The sequence below is a fragment of the Nyctereutes procyonoides genome, unplaced genomic scaffold (assembly GCF_905146905.1).
Source record: "Nyctereutes procyonoides isolate TBG_1078 unplaced genomic scaffold, NYPRO_anot_genome, whole genome shotgun sequence".
Taxonomy (NCBI): domain Eukaryota; kingdom Metazoa; phylum Chordata; class Mammalia; order Carnivora; family Canidae; genus Nyctereutes; species Nyctereutes procyonoides.
In genome coordinates, this window is record NW_026575140.1 from 25,181,068 (window position 1) to 25,192,981 (window position 11,914).

At 47.8% G+C, this 11,914-nt stretch overlaps 1 protein-coding gene across 6 annotated transcripts in view; it reads right to left on the reverse strand.

Moving 5' to 3' along the window:
• Nucleotides 1-11,914, reverse strand: part of FANCA (FA complementation group A) — a 60,254-nt gene that overhangs the window by 473 nt on the left and 47,867 nt on the right. For 3 of the 6 annotated variants that reach the window (XM_055305076.1, XM_055305074.1, XM_055305073.1), the window contains 12 exons: nt 11,162-11,290; nt 7,730-7,811; nt 6,247-6,413; nt 5,617-5,722; nt 4,418-4,477; nt 4,171-4,275; nt 3,366-3,478; nt 2,419-2,557; nt 1,283-1,345; nt 939-1,041; nt 469-544; nt 61-217 (listed from right to left, as the gene is read on the reverse strand). In XM_055305076.1, coding sequence (XP_055161051.1) covers nt 61-217; nt 469-544; nt 939-1,041; nt 1,283-1,345; nt 2,419-2,557; nt 3,366-3,478; nt 4,171-4,275; nt 4,418-4,477; nt 5,617-5,722; nt 6,247-6,413; nt 7,730-7,811; nt 11,162-11,290 — 1,300 coding nt within the window. Of the gene's footprint in view, nt 1-60; nt 591-938; nt 1,042-1,282; nt 1,346-2,418; nt 2,558-3,365; nt 3,479-4,170; nt 4,276-4,417; nt 4,478-5,616; nt 5,723-6,246; nt 6,414-7,729; nt 7,812-11,161; nt 11,291-11,914 lie in introns of those variants that run through there. The other 3 variants (XM_055305078.1, XM_055305075.1, XM_055305077.1) reach the window with 3 other exon arrangements.

Here is an 11,914-nt window from a genome sequence, read left to right on the forward strand (position 1 = left end):
CCCACCTGCTCACTGTACCACGAGAGTTGGCTGCATGGGTATGTGAGCGGTGTCACCTGCCTGGCCCTGGAGCTCCTGGCTCCTGCCAGCTAGAGCTGAGACCGCACTTGTCTCCCCAGTCACGAAGAGACAGATCAGCTTTAGGTACATGTCGACAGCAACGTGCAGGAAGGCATCTTCCCTGATGAAGGCGTCTTCATCAAAGTAGGAGAGAAGGCTGAAGGTAAGAGAAGAGAGCACATGGCTCTTAAGATTGTACAGAAATGAGTGGCAGCACAGAGCAGCTACTCATCTGAGGAACGAGGTTACAGGCATCTTTCCCATGTGAAGGGAGACTCAAAATGGTCCCACAGGATTGGGGAAGGAGTGACACCCTTTCTCTGACCACACAACCGCCTGGGTGTGAACTCCTTCACTGAGAGAGAGAGATGGTATTAAGTCACCGACCAGAGGAGCAGGGGCACTTACCTGTAGAAGGCAAATGGTAGCAGCCTGACGTATGGATCTGGGGCCAGGCGGAGGAGGACTTGCCCCATACCACCATCTGCAACCAGAGGAGGAGGTGGGCTCAGGGGACCTCAGGTGCCTACCTGTGACGAGTGTTGTCTTCATGCTAAGGCAAAGAGGCAGGGAGGCAGATCCCCACAGGATGGCCTAGTGGCACCCTGGGACCCCCTGTACTCCACTCAACTCTTCTGTGATTTAAAGGAATTTGTACTGGATTTATCCTAGTGGTTTACGTACTTGGTGTGAAGACTTCCAAAGAGGAGTTAGTGAACTAAGGCCCAAGGGTGAATACTTAGCCCTTGAAAGTTTCTGAAGGAGGACTAAATAAAAGTGGGGACCACAGCCTGCCTCTGTCACTGGGTCACCCATGTTGCTGGTAACTAGGACCTACTCAGGCCAGCCCCTGCTACCAAGTCTCAGGGGCTTCTCACCAGTGTCTGACAACTTAAAGAGCACCAGCCAGGAGACCTTCCTCTTGTCCAAGCACCTCAGGATCTCAGCACAGATGTCCACAGCCTTCAGGGAGTCAACAGCCTATGGCCCACAGAAGAGACAGGCTGACTATCTGTAGACAGGCTTGCCCTGGGAAGGGGTGTGGCCTCCAGCCCAGAAGGGAGCCTCTGCTCACTTTGTTGAGTCTTGAGTTGTGACTGAGGAATAGGCCAGGGACCCAGGGGTTCTTGCTTCTGCAAGCACAGGACTCCCAACAAGCCCTTACAAAGGTTCCAGGGCCCTTCTCCTCCCAGAGACCCTGCCTTACCCAATGGGGTCTTACATGTGGGGTGAGATGTGATGAAAGCAGGCCCATTAAGGAAAAGAAAAACAGGACAACCAGCAGCTACAAATAAAATCAGTACATTTACAACATGAAAATCAGCTAGGCTGTACCCTCAAAGAGTAATTCTAAGTAAGGAATGTCGACATTGTTCTTTGACCGAACATTTATAGGCAGAGGGCATAAATCTTACCCCTAAGTGGATCTTCTCAGGAAGGAAAATTTTCAAGTGATAATTTGAGGATATCTTACTGACTGGGTCATTTTCTATGTGCCTTAAACACAGTTTGGAAGAGGGGCTGCAAGGGAAAACTGTGCAAGCCATCCCCGGCCCAGCCCTGCTCCTGGGCTTCTCGTCCGGAACGGTGTCTAAGATCCCAAGAGATAAATGCACAGGTCCCATGCTGATTCGAGGCCAGAGTCCACCTCCTCCCACCTTCCCTGGAGCGCACCCAGGTTGGCTGGGGTCTCTCTGGACACTTCCCCTCAGCACACACAGGCCTGAGAGGCTTGGAGCCACTGAAATCACCAAAACCTAAAGCAGGCATGTATGTCCAGAGTGACAGGTTGACTTTCCAGTTTACAAATAGTTTAGTTCAGGGAGCGGTGAGGGAAATAAGGCTGTGGGAGAACAGAAAAGGTCCCTGGGGCAGCTTGACAGCCCCAGCCTGGGTTGTGGGGAGGGTAAAAACAAGCAGAATCAAAAGATAAACATGTAAAAAAAAAAAAAGGTTAAACACGTATTCTTTCTACCAGTAAACTTGAGAGTCAAATGATACTAAACCTATAAACCTGGCAAATTTTAATTCCTAGTAAAAAGTCACAAGAATGCCATACTTCCTATCTGTCCTTGGAAAAGCATGGTTCACTAGATGCACCCCAAGAAACACAGCTGATCTCAACACTGATTAAAAACAAACCTGCTAGAAAGAAATGAGGGATGCCTGGGTGGCTCTGGTTGAGCATCTGTCTTTGGCTCAGGTCATGATCCTGGGGTTCCGGGATTGAGTTCTGCATCAGGCTCCCTGTGAGGAGCCTGTTTCTCTCTCTGCCTATGTCTCTGCCTCTCTCTCATCTCTCATGAATAAATAAATAAAATCTTTAAAAAAAAAAAGTGAAAGAATTTCATGTCTTGCCTCCTCGCTTTGGCAGTTGAGCTTCTCCAGCTGGCTCTTGATGCTGCTTTCCTCGGCTTGCTGGATGGCAAAGTGTAGTGCAGCAGCAGAGACCCAGGCTGGGCCAGGCGGCGGGGATACCAAGTCAGAGGAGAGGCAGCTAGGAGAGAGAGAGAGAGAGAGAGAGAGAGAGGTGTCAGCATAGGAGCTTCCAGTCCTTCCTCCTGAAGCTGTCAGGGAGCCAGCCCTGCCCAACTTCAGGGGGCAGCAGAAGCAAAGTCTAGGTCCCCAGCTCCCCCTGGCTTCGCAAAGGGACCTACGTACGACCTGTGTCAGCTTCATTGTCGGTTTAGGGTTGTCTCCCAATTCCCTAACATGCTTCCATGCTGTGGATGTGAGGAGGGGGTAGGGTCTGACCCAGACACCTGGTCTTTGGACACAGGACTCTCACCTGGTGTCCACCACCCAGCCCCTGGGCTTCTGGGTACAATCCTCCTGCTCAGTCCCTGCTGTGACTGCAGTGATGCTCAGAAAGTTTCCCCAGCACGTTAAAAACAGGGCCAAAAATTAGTGGAATGTAGTGTATTTTGGGTTTCCTTATTTTCTGGGATTCTGAGCACTTGGGACCCTGCACAGGGATAGGAGGAGGCGGGGTGGGACCAGCTCCTCCTGACTACCTCTAAGGACACGGCTCTCCCCTCATCTGGCACATGCCAGAGACCACCAGCTGGACAGGGTGAGACCTGCCCCTCAGACACATCCCCGTGATGCTGCCACTGCCAGGCCTGTGTGGACCTGAGAGGAGACAAGGGGCAGGTGGGCTGGAGAGCTGGGTGGAGACTTCCTCTTTCACGTGCATCTTGCTCAGCCTGCCCCTAAGGCTTCTGTGTAGCATCGCAGGGGTTCATGGAGGTAACCTAGGGCAGGCCCTACGGAACATCTGTGCTTCCTCCCCTTGTCCCACATACCTCTTGCCAAACAGCTGGGCCTCCCACAGCCTCTGCAGCTCTTGGGGCAGTGGACCCTGGAAGCATCTCCTCCACCGGGTACGAAGTTCAGGCTCCAGGCGTGGCCACCATAACTTCCAGAGACAAAGATCACCAGTGAGCACGTCAGGGGAGGCTAGACTTAGACTCGTCTTCAGTCCTGACAGCCGAGATACAGAACCTCTGAGGGACCACTGGAGACCTGCCTGAGGCTGGCTAACCCCACCAGCTCTGCTCATGTTCGTCTCAAGTACTTGCTTTACAGTTCAGGGCAATCCCACAAGGTACTATCCTCCTCTGTAGAGGACATGATGTTTTACACAATAGCTTTTGCAGTGAATTCCACCCAAATGAGCCACAGACTTCAGTGTAAAGCCAAACTGCTCAGGGACTGCAGCAGCACAAGTCCAACCGCTGCTGGGGCTGGAATTCTATATAACAAAAGGAGAGCTGTGTGCTATCAGGACTTCCAAAAAAGCCAGCAATGCACCCATGGTAACCTCACACCCTCCATGTGAGTATGTCAGGCCGGCAGGGGACTGGGCCTCCTCTCTTCTCAAGTCCTGACAGTTGTCTGTCAGAAAACAGGCGTAACCTCAGTTGAGTGCATCTTCAGCCAACGTAGACCCAGAGATACACTCCTTTCCAGCGGGCAAGGCCAGGGAAGTCCATCTTCCTACCTTCTGGTGGATTCTGTGGACCCCCTGCCCCCGTTCCTCATTTTCTCCTGAACAACAAGAACCAGGATGCTGCCCTGGATGCACCGTGAGAAAGCAGCTGCACCTACCAGAGCAGAGGTCACAACTATGGGGCACTCAGTCTGGCATGTGGTCAGGATCAGGTTGGCTGCCAGGGAGGGGTCTCTGCTTTGTGAACAGGTGTTGAGGAGCCCCTGCAGGAGAGAACATGCCAGAAGCTCAGCAGCATACCTGTCCCTGAAAGGCACCACAGCTTCAAAGCACCACTGGGTATGAGGGTCAAGCCCAAGGGGACTGAGCAGGTCATCTGGGAGGTACAGAGGGCAACAAAATTACCCTGAAGAAGTGGACAGTGATGTCATGGGTCAGGGCACTTCCATGGCAGCAGAAGTTTCTCTGCAAAACAGCACAGACCGGTGAGAAAAGAGCCAACGGGACTGGGGGTGGGGGTGAGGGCAGCATGTGCCGAGAGGCTTTTGCAATGTTCACGGCACTCACGGCACCACTGCTGACCACGGATGTGGTTCCTCTGTGCAGCCAGACAGACCCCCCCCAGCCTGCCACAGGCTGGGAGGCATGGGCGGCACTCCCTGATGTCACTGTTGCTGGGATGTCAACTTGCCTTCCCACCTCTGGGTTCTCCATTCTGCCAGCCTGCACAGCCCCTTCTGAGAACTCTGAGGAAGACGGCCTCTGCTGAGAACTGAAAGCTCCTCTCTGCTTTCTGAGTCACCTTGTAAAGCTCTGTGTGACTGAATGGAACCTTACTTCCATCTCTAGTCATATTTGTGCATTTTTTAGAACTGGAAAAACATCTTCAGGGGTAGAAGCTGTTGTGAAGCATGTAGAAGCTGTGCTTATTCCTGGTGACCTCAGTGACCCTGACTGGATTCATGTAGGCTTTCATTTTTTGGGTAAGATCATGGAGCACCTGACACTGAACAGGGTGTACAATGGAAGAAAGCAGGGCCGACTGGTGGGAATGGCTGTCCTCTCAGCATCACTGGCTTTTGTGTTCCTGAAATGTCAAAACTGGAAAGAAATGGAGATTCTTGGTCTGAAAGACTTTTTGGATCTTGATGGCTGAACACTGGGGAAAGCTCCAGGAAAGGACTGAAGCTTTGGGACACCTAGGTGGCTCAGCGGTTGAGTGTCTGCCTTTGGCTCAGGGTGTGATCCCAGTCTGGGGATCGAGTCCCACATCGGGCTCTCTGCATGGAGCCTGCTTCTCCCTCTGCCTGTGTTTCTGCCTCTCTCTGTCCCTCTTATGAATAAATAAAATCTTAAAAGGGGGGGGGGGGGCTGAAGCTTTGGAGGAAGGGAGTTACAGCTGATCTCTGCACCTCACTGGTAGTCACTCTCTTCGCTCCTGGAGCAGGACTCCCGTTCTTTCCCTCAGCAATCTGCCGGTCTGCACACACACTGAAGCAGTGGGCTCCAAGTGACCACAGATGCACCCATGAATTTTCAAGAGCCAGCCCTCAGTGGTAGACCAACCCCATCCCTGCGTCCTGAGGTTGCTGCCCCACACCTACCAGCTCAGAGTTGACCAAGTGGAAGAATTCAGTGCAGTCAGGGGTGGCCGGCTGTTTGCACTGGGGGCTGCCGACGAGAATAGATGGGGGCAGACCGAGGAGGATCCTTGCAAAGAGGAACGCATCAGTGGTGATGGCACAGCCTAACTTCACTCCCAGAGAGCTCAGACTCAGATCTGTAACAACCCTCCCTGCTTACTCTGGGAACCAGAGTCCCCGCCTGGGGCTGCGTGCTGAGCACCCATGCCTGCAGGGCCCCCTGTCAGCATTCACAGCATCAACTCTAAGAGCCATTCTTAAGTTGCACCATAGGCAAAAGGGTGCACCACAGACTAACATAGCTATGCCCAAGAACTAGGGGATTACATGATCTCACTCATAAATAAGGAGTATCTGTAACCACACACAGTTTTCCTTATTTCAACATGAATTCTTTAGGCTATATCTTTCAACAGTGAATCTCCAGGGTCTGAAGAGGCAGGCATTAATCCAAAGCTTCAGACCCTGCTCTCTCCATGGGAGCCCCAAGGAGAAGATGCAGTCACAGCCTGGGGGTAGGGACCAGAAACAAATGACCAATGGAAAAGAAAACTTGTGACAAAAGAGACACTCCACACAGCGCCACGGTACCATCTGTACACAAGCAGCTCCTGCTGTCTCTGAAGGCGGGCAGCCACATCCCACCCGCTGGCCAGGCCCTGGAGCCGTCTGCGGAAAACTCTGAAAAGGAAGTGCCCCTCAGAAGGAGAGCACCTCTGGGGTGCTACTGGGCCCTGCTCCAGGTCAGCAGCCATCTCCTGGAAAAAAACAAGACCAAAACATTCACATACTTTTATTGCTGGTCCCAGGGGCTTATCCTCAGATGTGAAGCCAGAAAGTCCTCAGAGCTTACTGTCCACCCCAATCAGGACTCTGAAATGGGGTTGACTGGCTTGGGAGAAAGGTTTCCCAAGAGCTGGGCATGAGTGGGACAAGCCTTTTTACTTGGAAATCATTGAAAATTTGCAAAAAGACAGTAAGAATAGGACAAAGAACACCTTTACCAGATTTCCCAAAGCTAATAGTTTATCATTTATCATCTGCTTTTACTAACACGCACAGGTGAATTTCAGACGTAAGGCATATACACAGCAGGCACTCAGTAAATGCAGAGGCAGAACAAGCCAAACGCCTGCACTGCAACATCATCCCTGCTGCACTGTCTGCCCTCCCCACTCGCTCTTCCTGCCATAGCCAGGTAGGATGAATGTGAAGGACCAGAGGTCAGGATGAGGGGTTGTGGGGCTGGGAAGTCTCTAGTGGGATGTGTTATTCACTTGTAGGTAAAATTTCCCAGTGCCCCAGGCCACACCTTCCATGGTCTTGTCACTCCCCACATTCTCTCAATTCAAGCACTTGCAGAACATCAGCAGAAACACCAGCAGGAAGCGTGAAATCCACACACACAATCCTGTCAACGTGGGGCCTCACGTAACGCTTCCAAAGGTAGATTCCCAAGGCACACTGTGGACACGGAAACCTAAGGGAGCCATGGTCTGCCCTATGACCTCAGAGCCTGCTCTCAGGGTCTGACCTTTATGGCCCTGACTAGACCTGAGGCACTCTGGCTGAAAACTGCACTTTTCACCTCAAAACGACAGCCCCATTTCCACACCCTCTTAAATGCACTTGCTTTGGTGAAGAGAACCCGCCAGCCTGTGGAGGTGCCAGGTGACCCTGTGAAAGAACAGTAACTTAGCCTTCCTTTGCCAAGTAGAGGGCTATTTACGTTATTTCTCAGAGCCTAATATCCACATGGAATAGCCAAGAGCTACAAAAACACAGCAAGCTGTGGATAGCAACCATTTTACTACCAAAGTTGGTATCTTCTCAATTTCCTCTGCTTTCAAATTTTAAATGTCCCTAAGCCTGGAGATGGTCTGGCACCACAGCTTTTGTATTTTGGGGACAGTCACGGGGGAGGTGAACACACTGTCACTCTGGGTCTGGTATATCATATGTATGATGTGACTTTTCATTCTGTTGAGCTGCCTTAAGATATTCAATAATAAATATCTTAATAGCAGATGACACAAATGCCATGAAACAGTGAGTTTTATATCTTCTAACTCACCTGCAACCTGGAAAAAATATCCCGATTTCCTGTGCAGCTGAGAACCAAATCAGAATTCTCCAAGCAGTTGTAACTCCTCAAACTGAAACAAAAACACAATAAAAGCCTCCTAAGTATCTCCTGATGTGCAGGGCGTTCCTATTTCTCCTGGCTCCAGAGTGGAGTATTGTCATAGAGCCAGGAGGTCCCAGGGGGCCAAATGACACCCAGTCATCAATAAAAAACAAACAAACAAAAAACCTTCTACAACAATACAGTAGCAACCCCAATCTAGTGACATCTATAAACAATTATGTACCACAACCAAATGGGATTTATTCTAAGAATGCAAGGTTGGTTCAACACCCTAAAGTCAACACACCTATCAAGAGAATAAAAAAAACAAACATGTAAACATCTCAATAAACAGATATTAGACAAAATTTAATACCCTTTCATGATAAAAACACTCAACAAATTTGGAGTAGAAAGAACTTCCTTAATCTGATAAAGGCCATCTATGAAAAACCCACAGCTTACATCATACTTAATGATGAAAGCTTCCCTCCTAAGATCAGAAATAAAACAAAGTTCTTCTCTTTCACCACTTCCATTCAATACCACTGGAAGTAGTAGCCACAACAGTTTAGCCAGAAAAAGAAATAAAAGGTATCCAGATTGGAAAGGAAAAAGTCAAACCGTTTCTATTCACAGATGACATGATCTTGTACACAGAAAATCGTAAAGAATCCACAATTAAAAACTATTAAAGCAAACAATTTCACAAAGTAGCAGGACATGCCATCAATATACAAAGATCAGTTGTATTTCTCTATACTAGCAATGAACAAATAAATCAAGCATGGAATTAAGATATTAATTACATTTACAATGGTGTTAGAAAGAATAAAATACCTAAGGATAAATTTAACCAAGGAAGTACAAGACTTGTACACTGAAAACTATAAAACACTGTTGAAAAAATTATAGAAGACCTAAATAAATGGAAAGATATCCCATGTTCATGGATATAAGATTTGGTATTGTTAAAGTGGTAAAAACTACCTGTAATTATCTACAGATACAATGCAATACAATGCAATCACTATCAGAATCCCAACTGTTATGTTGAAAATGACATATTGACCTTGAAATTCAGATGGAATTGCAAAGGACCCAGAATACCCAAAATGATCTTGGGGCGGGGGGGGGAGAAGAGGATTCATTTCCCAATTTATTATTTTTTTTAATTTATTTATGATAGTCACACACACACACACACACACACGAGAGAGAGAGGCAGAAACACAGGCAGAGGGAGAAGCAGGCTCCATGCACCGGGAGCCCGACATGGGATTCGATCCCGGGTCTCCAGGATCGCGCCCTGGGCCAAAGGCAGGCGCCAAACCACTGCACCACCCAGGGATCCCATCATTTCCCAATTTAAAACTTCCTACAAATCTACAGTAATCAAAACAGTGATATTGGCAATAAGAATAGATGTGTACACCAAAATGAAGAGAGTCCAACAACAAATCTTCACAGGTAGGATTAACTGATTTTTGGCAAAGGTGCCAAGATCATTTAATGGGGAAGGACCATGTCTTCAACAAAACATGCTGGAACAACTGGATATCCACATGCAAAAGAGTGAAGGTCGATCCTTAACTTATTCCATAAAAATTAAATCAAATGGAGCTAAAACAAAAAAATAGATGAATTGAATTTCATCAAAATTTAACACTTTTGTGCATCAAAGGACTCCAACAAAGGAGGAAGTGAAAAGAGGACTCCTAAAATGGAAGAAAATGTTTGCTTCTCTTATCTGTTAAAGATCTGGGATCCAGAATACATAAAGAATTCTTAAAAATCAATAAAATAACCCAATTATAAAATGGGCAAAAGATGTGACAGTTCTCGAAGATAACACAAATTGTCAACAAGCAATTGAAAAGATGCTCAACATCATTAGCCAGCAGAGAAAAACAAATCAAAACCATAATGAATTATACCACAGCATATCCATTAGGATGGGTATTATCAAAAGAAAACAATAATTATATTTGTGATAATCTGGAAAAATTGGAACACTCTGATACTGCTGATGGGAATGTAAAATGGCTCAGTTTTGGAAAACAGCCTGGTAATCCCTAAAAAAAAGTTATGACACAGCAATCCCATATCCCACAGTATATGCCCCCCAAAAATGAAAACACGGGACTACGGAAAAGTCTATACACAAATGTTTTATAGCAGGGGCACCTGGGTGGCTCAGATGGTTAAGCATCTGCCTTTGGCTCAGGTCATAATCCTGGGGTCCTGGGATTGAACCCCACATCGGGCTCCTTCCTCAGCAGGGAGTCTGCTTCTCCCTCTCCCTCTGGCCCCCCACTCATGTTCTTGGTCTCAAATAAACAAAATCCTTAAAACCCACAAATGTTTGTAGCAGAATTATTCATAATTAATAAGTGAAAACCCAAATGTCCATCAGTTAATAAATAAACACAATGTGCTCCATCCTTCAATGGAATACTATTCAGTAATACAAAGAATGAAGTTCTGATATATGCTACAAGGTAGACTAACCTTGAAAACGCTATCCTGAATGAGCCTGATACAATGGACCACATGTTTGTCTAATTCCATTTATATGAAATGTCTAGGATTGACAACTCCACAGAAAGTAGATTCAGGGTTACCAGGGTTGGAGGGGAATGGAAGGAATGCAGCACACATACTCATTTCTCCCTCCCAAGAGAAAAACAAAGGACAAGAGGACCAGCCCCAACTTCAGCTTGACTGGTACTGAATGTGTTGCTCCCAGCCACTAAGCACTGCAAGTAAAAAGCCCAGTGCTACTAGTTGTACTGCAATGTAATGTGACTTCTAAGCGTTTTGCAAACTAGGCGGTGTTTACAGATCCTTGTGGAGAATGGAGGGGCAGTGGGAAACATAAAGGCACCTGTCCTGCACTGTCTTCAGTAACCACTTGCACAGGCTGTGTTTCTTAGGGGGTAACAAGATTTGTTTTCTATGATTTAATATATTACCTAAAATGTGGAAAATGGAATTGATTTTATTCACCATCTTGACGCAACAATCATGAAGACAAGGACACTAATACAGACTTGCTCAGCAGGAACACAAACACAGGGAACTCTGCCTCCATGGCAGCCAGCCCACATCCGTGTTTCAGGCACGCTCAATGCCTGCCACCTGCCAGCCCACTTGTTCCCACCCTGATGCCAGGTGACAAAGCAGATAGACTGGCACTGCCAAATCTATACACAAAGAAAACACATCCGGGAAGCTTACCTTTACTTCGAATAGACTCAGACTTGCTATCAGGATGTTTAATTGTGTTTTGTATAACACAAAGTAGACAGAGATAAAAACTTTCTGAGAACCAACAAAATTAAAAGTATGATGCTTTCTGGCATCAGCATTCCTAACCTTTGGCAGAAGTCTATCAGCACGTCGACAAGAACTGTGCACGCTGTCTGCATGTCCCCATCGCAGCCCCCAGCCTCGGAGGGCTTGAGGAGGAAGTGCTCATGGATTGCCCACTGGTGGAAGTCCCACCTGCAACAGCAAATACCAGGATATGTGCTGAGAAGACCTGCAAACCCCTGCTTCCTGTGGCCAAAAATGAGCCCAGAGCCAGGAGCACAACAATGGCAGGCGGTTAGATCTGAGGGTTTGGAGGTATAGGAAGGCCCTCTACCACAATCCAGGCCCCCTCAAGGGCCACCTCCCTGGGTCATTATCCCAAAGTCCACCAGCAAAAATGTCCAGAAGATCCTGATGATGTACTAAGTGAAAGCCTCAGCCAGAGAACCACTGACAGAAGGAGCCAAGCCCAAGGAAGATGTTCCATATACCCAGGAGTGGGCAAGGAACAGGTGAAAAAGGGATGGTGCTCCACCCACACCGTCTACACTTGTACGGAACGCATCTGACTGTGACTTGTGCAATTAGAAAAGAAAAGGTCTAAGCACAATTCAACATACAGTGAGCTGGGGGTAAGAAATGCTTCTTATGGATCCTCATACTAGAAATGAATTCCTTCTCTTCCTACTGAAAATAGAACAGGAGGAGAAGGGAAGATAGGGGAGACCCTAGGGCACACGAACCCTTGCAGAAAGCACTCACGCTGGCACAGACCCGAGGAGGAGGCAAATCTCCATCTTGGAAAAGCAGTGTTTT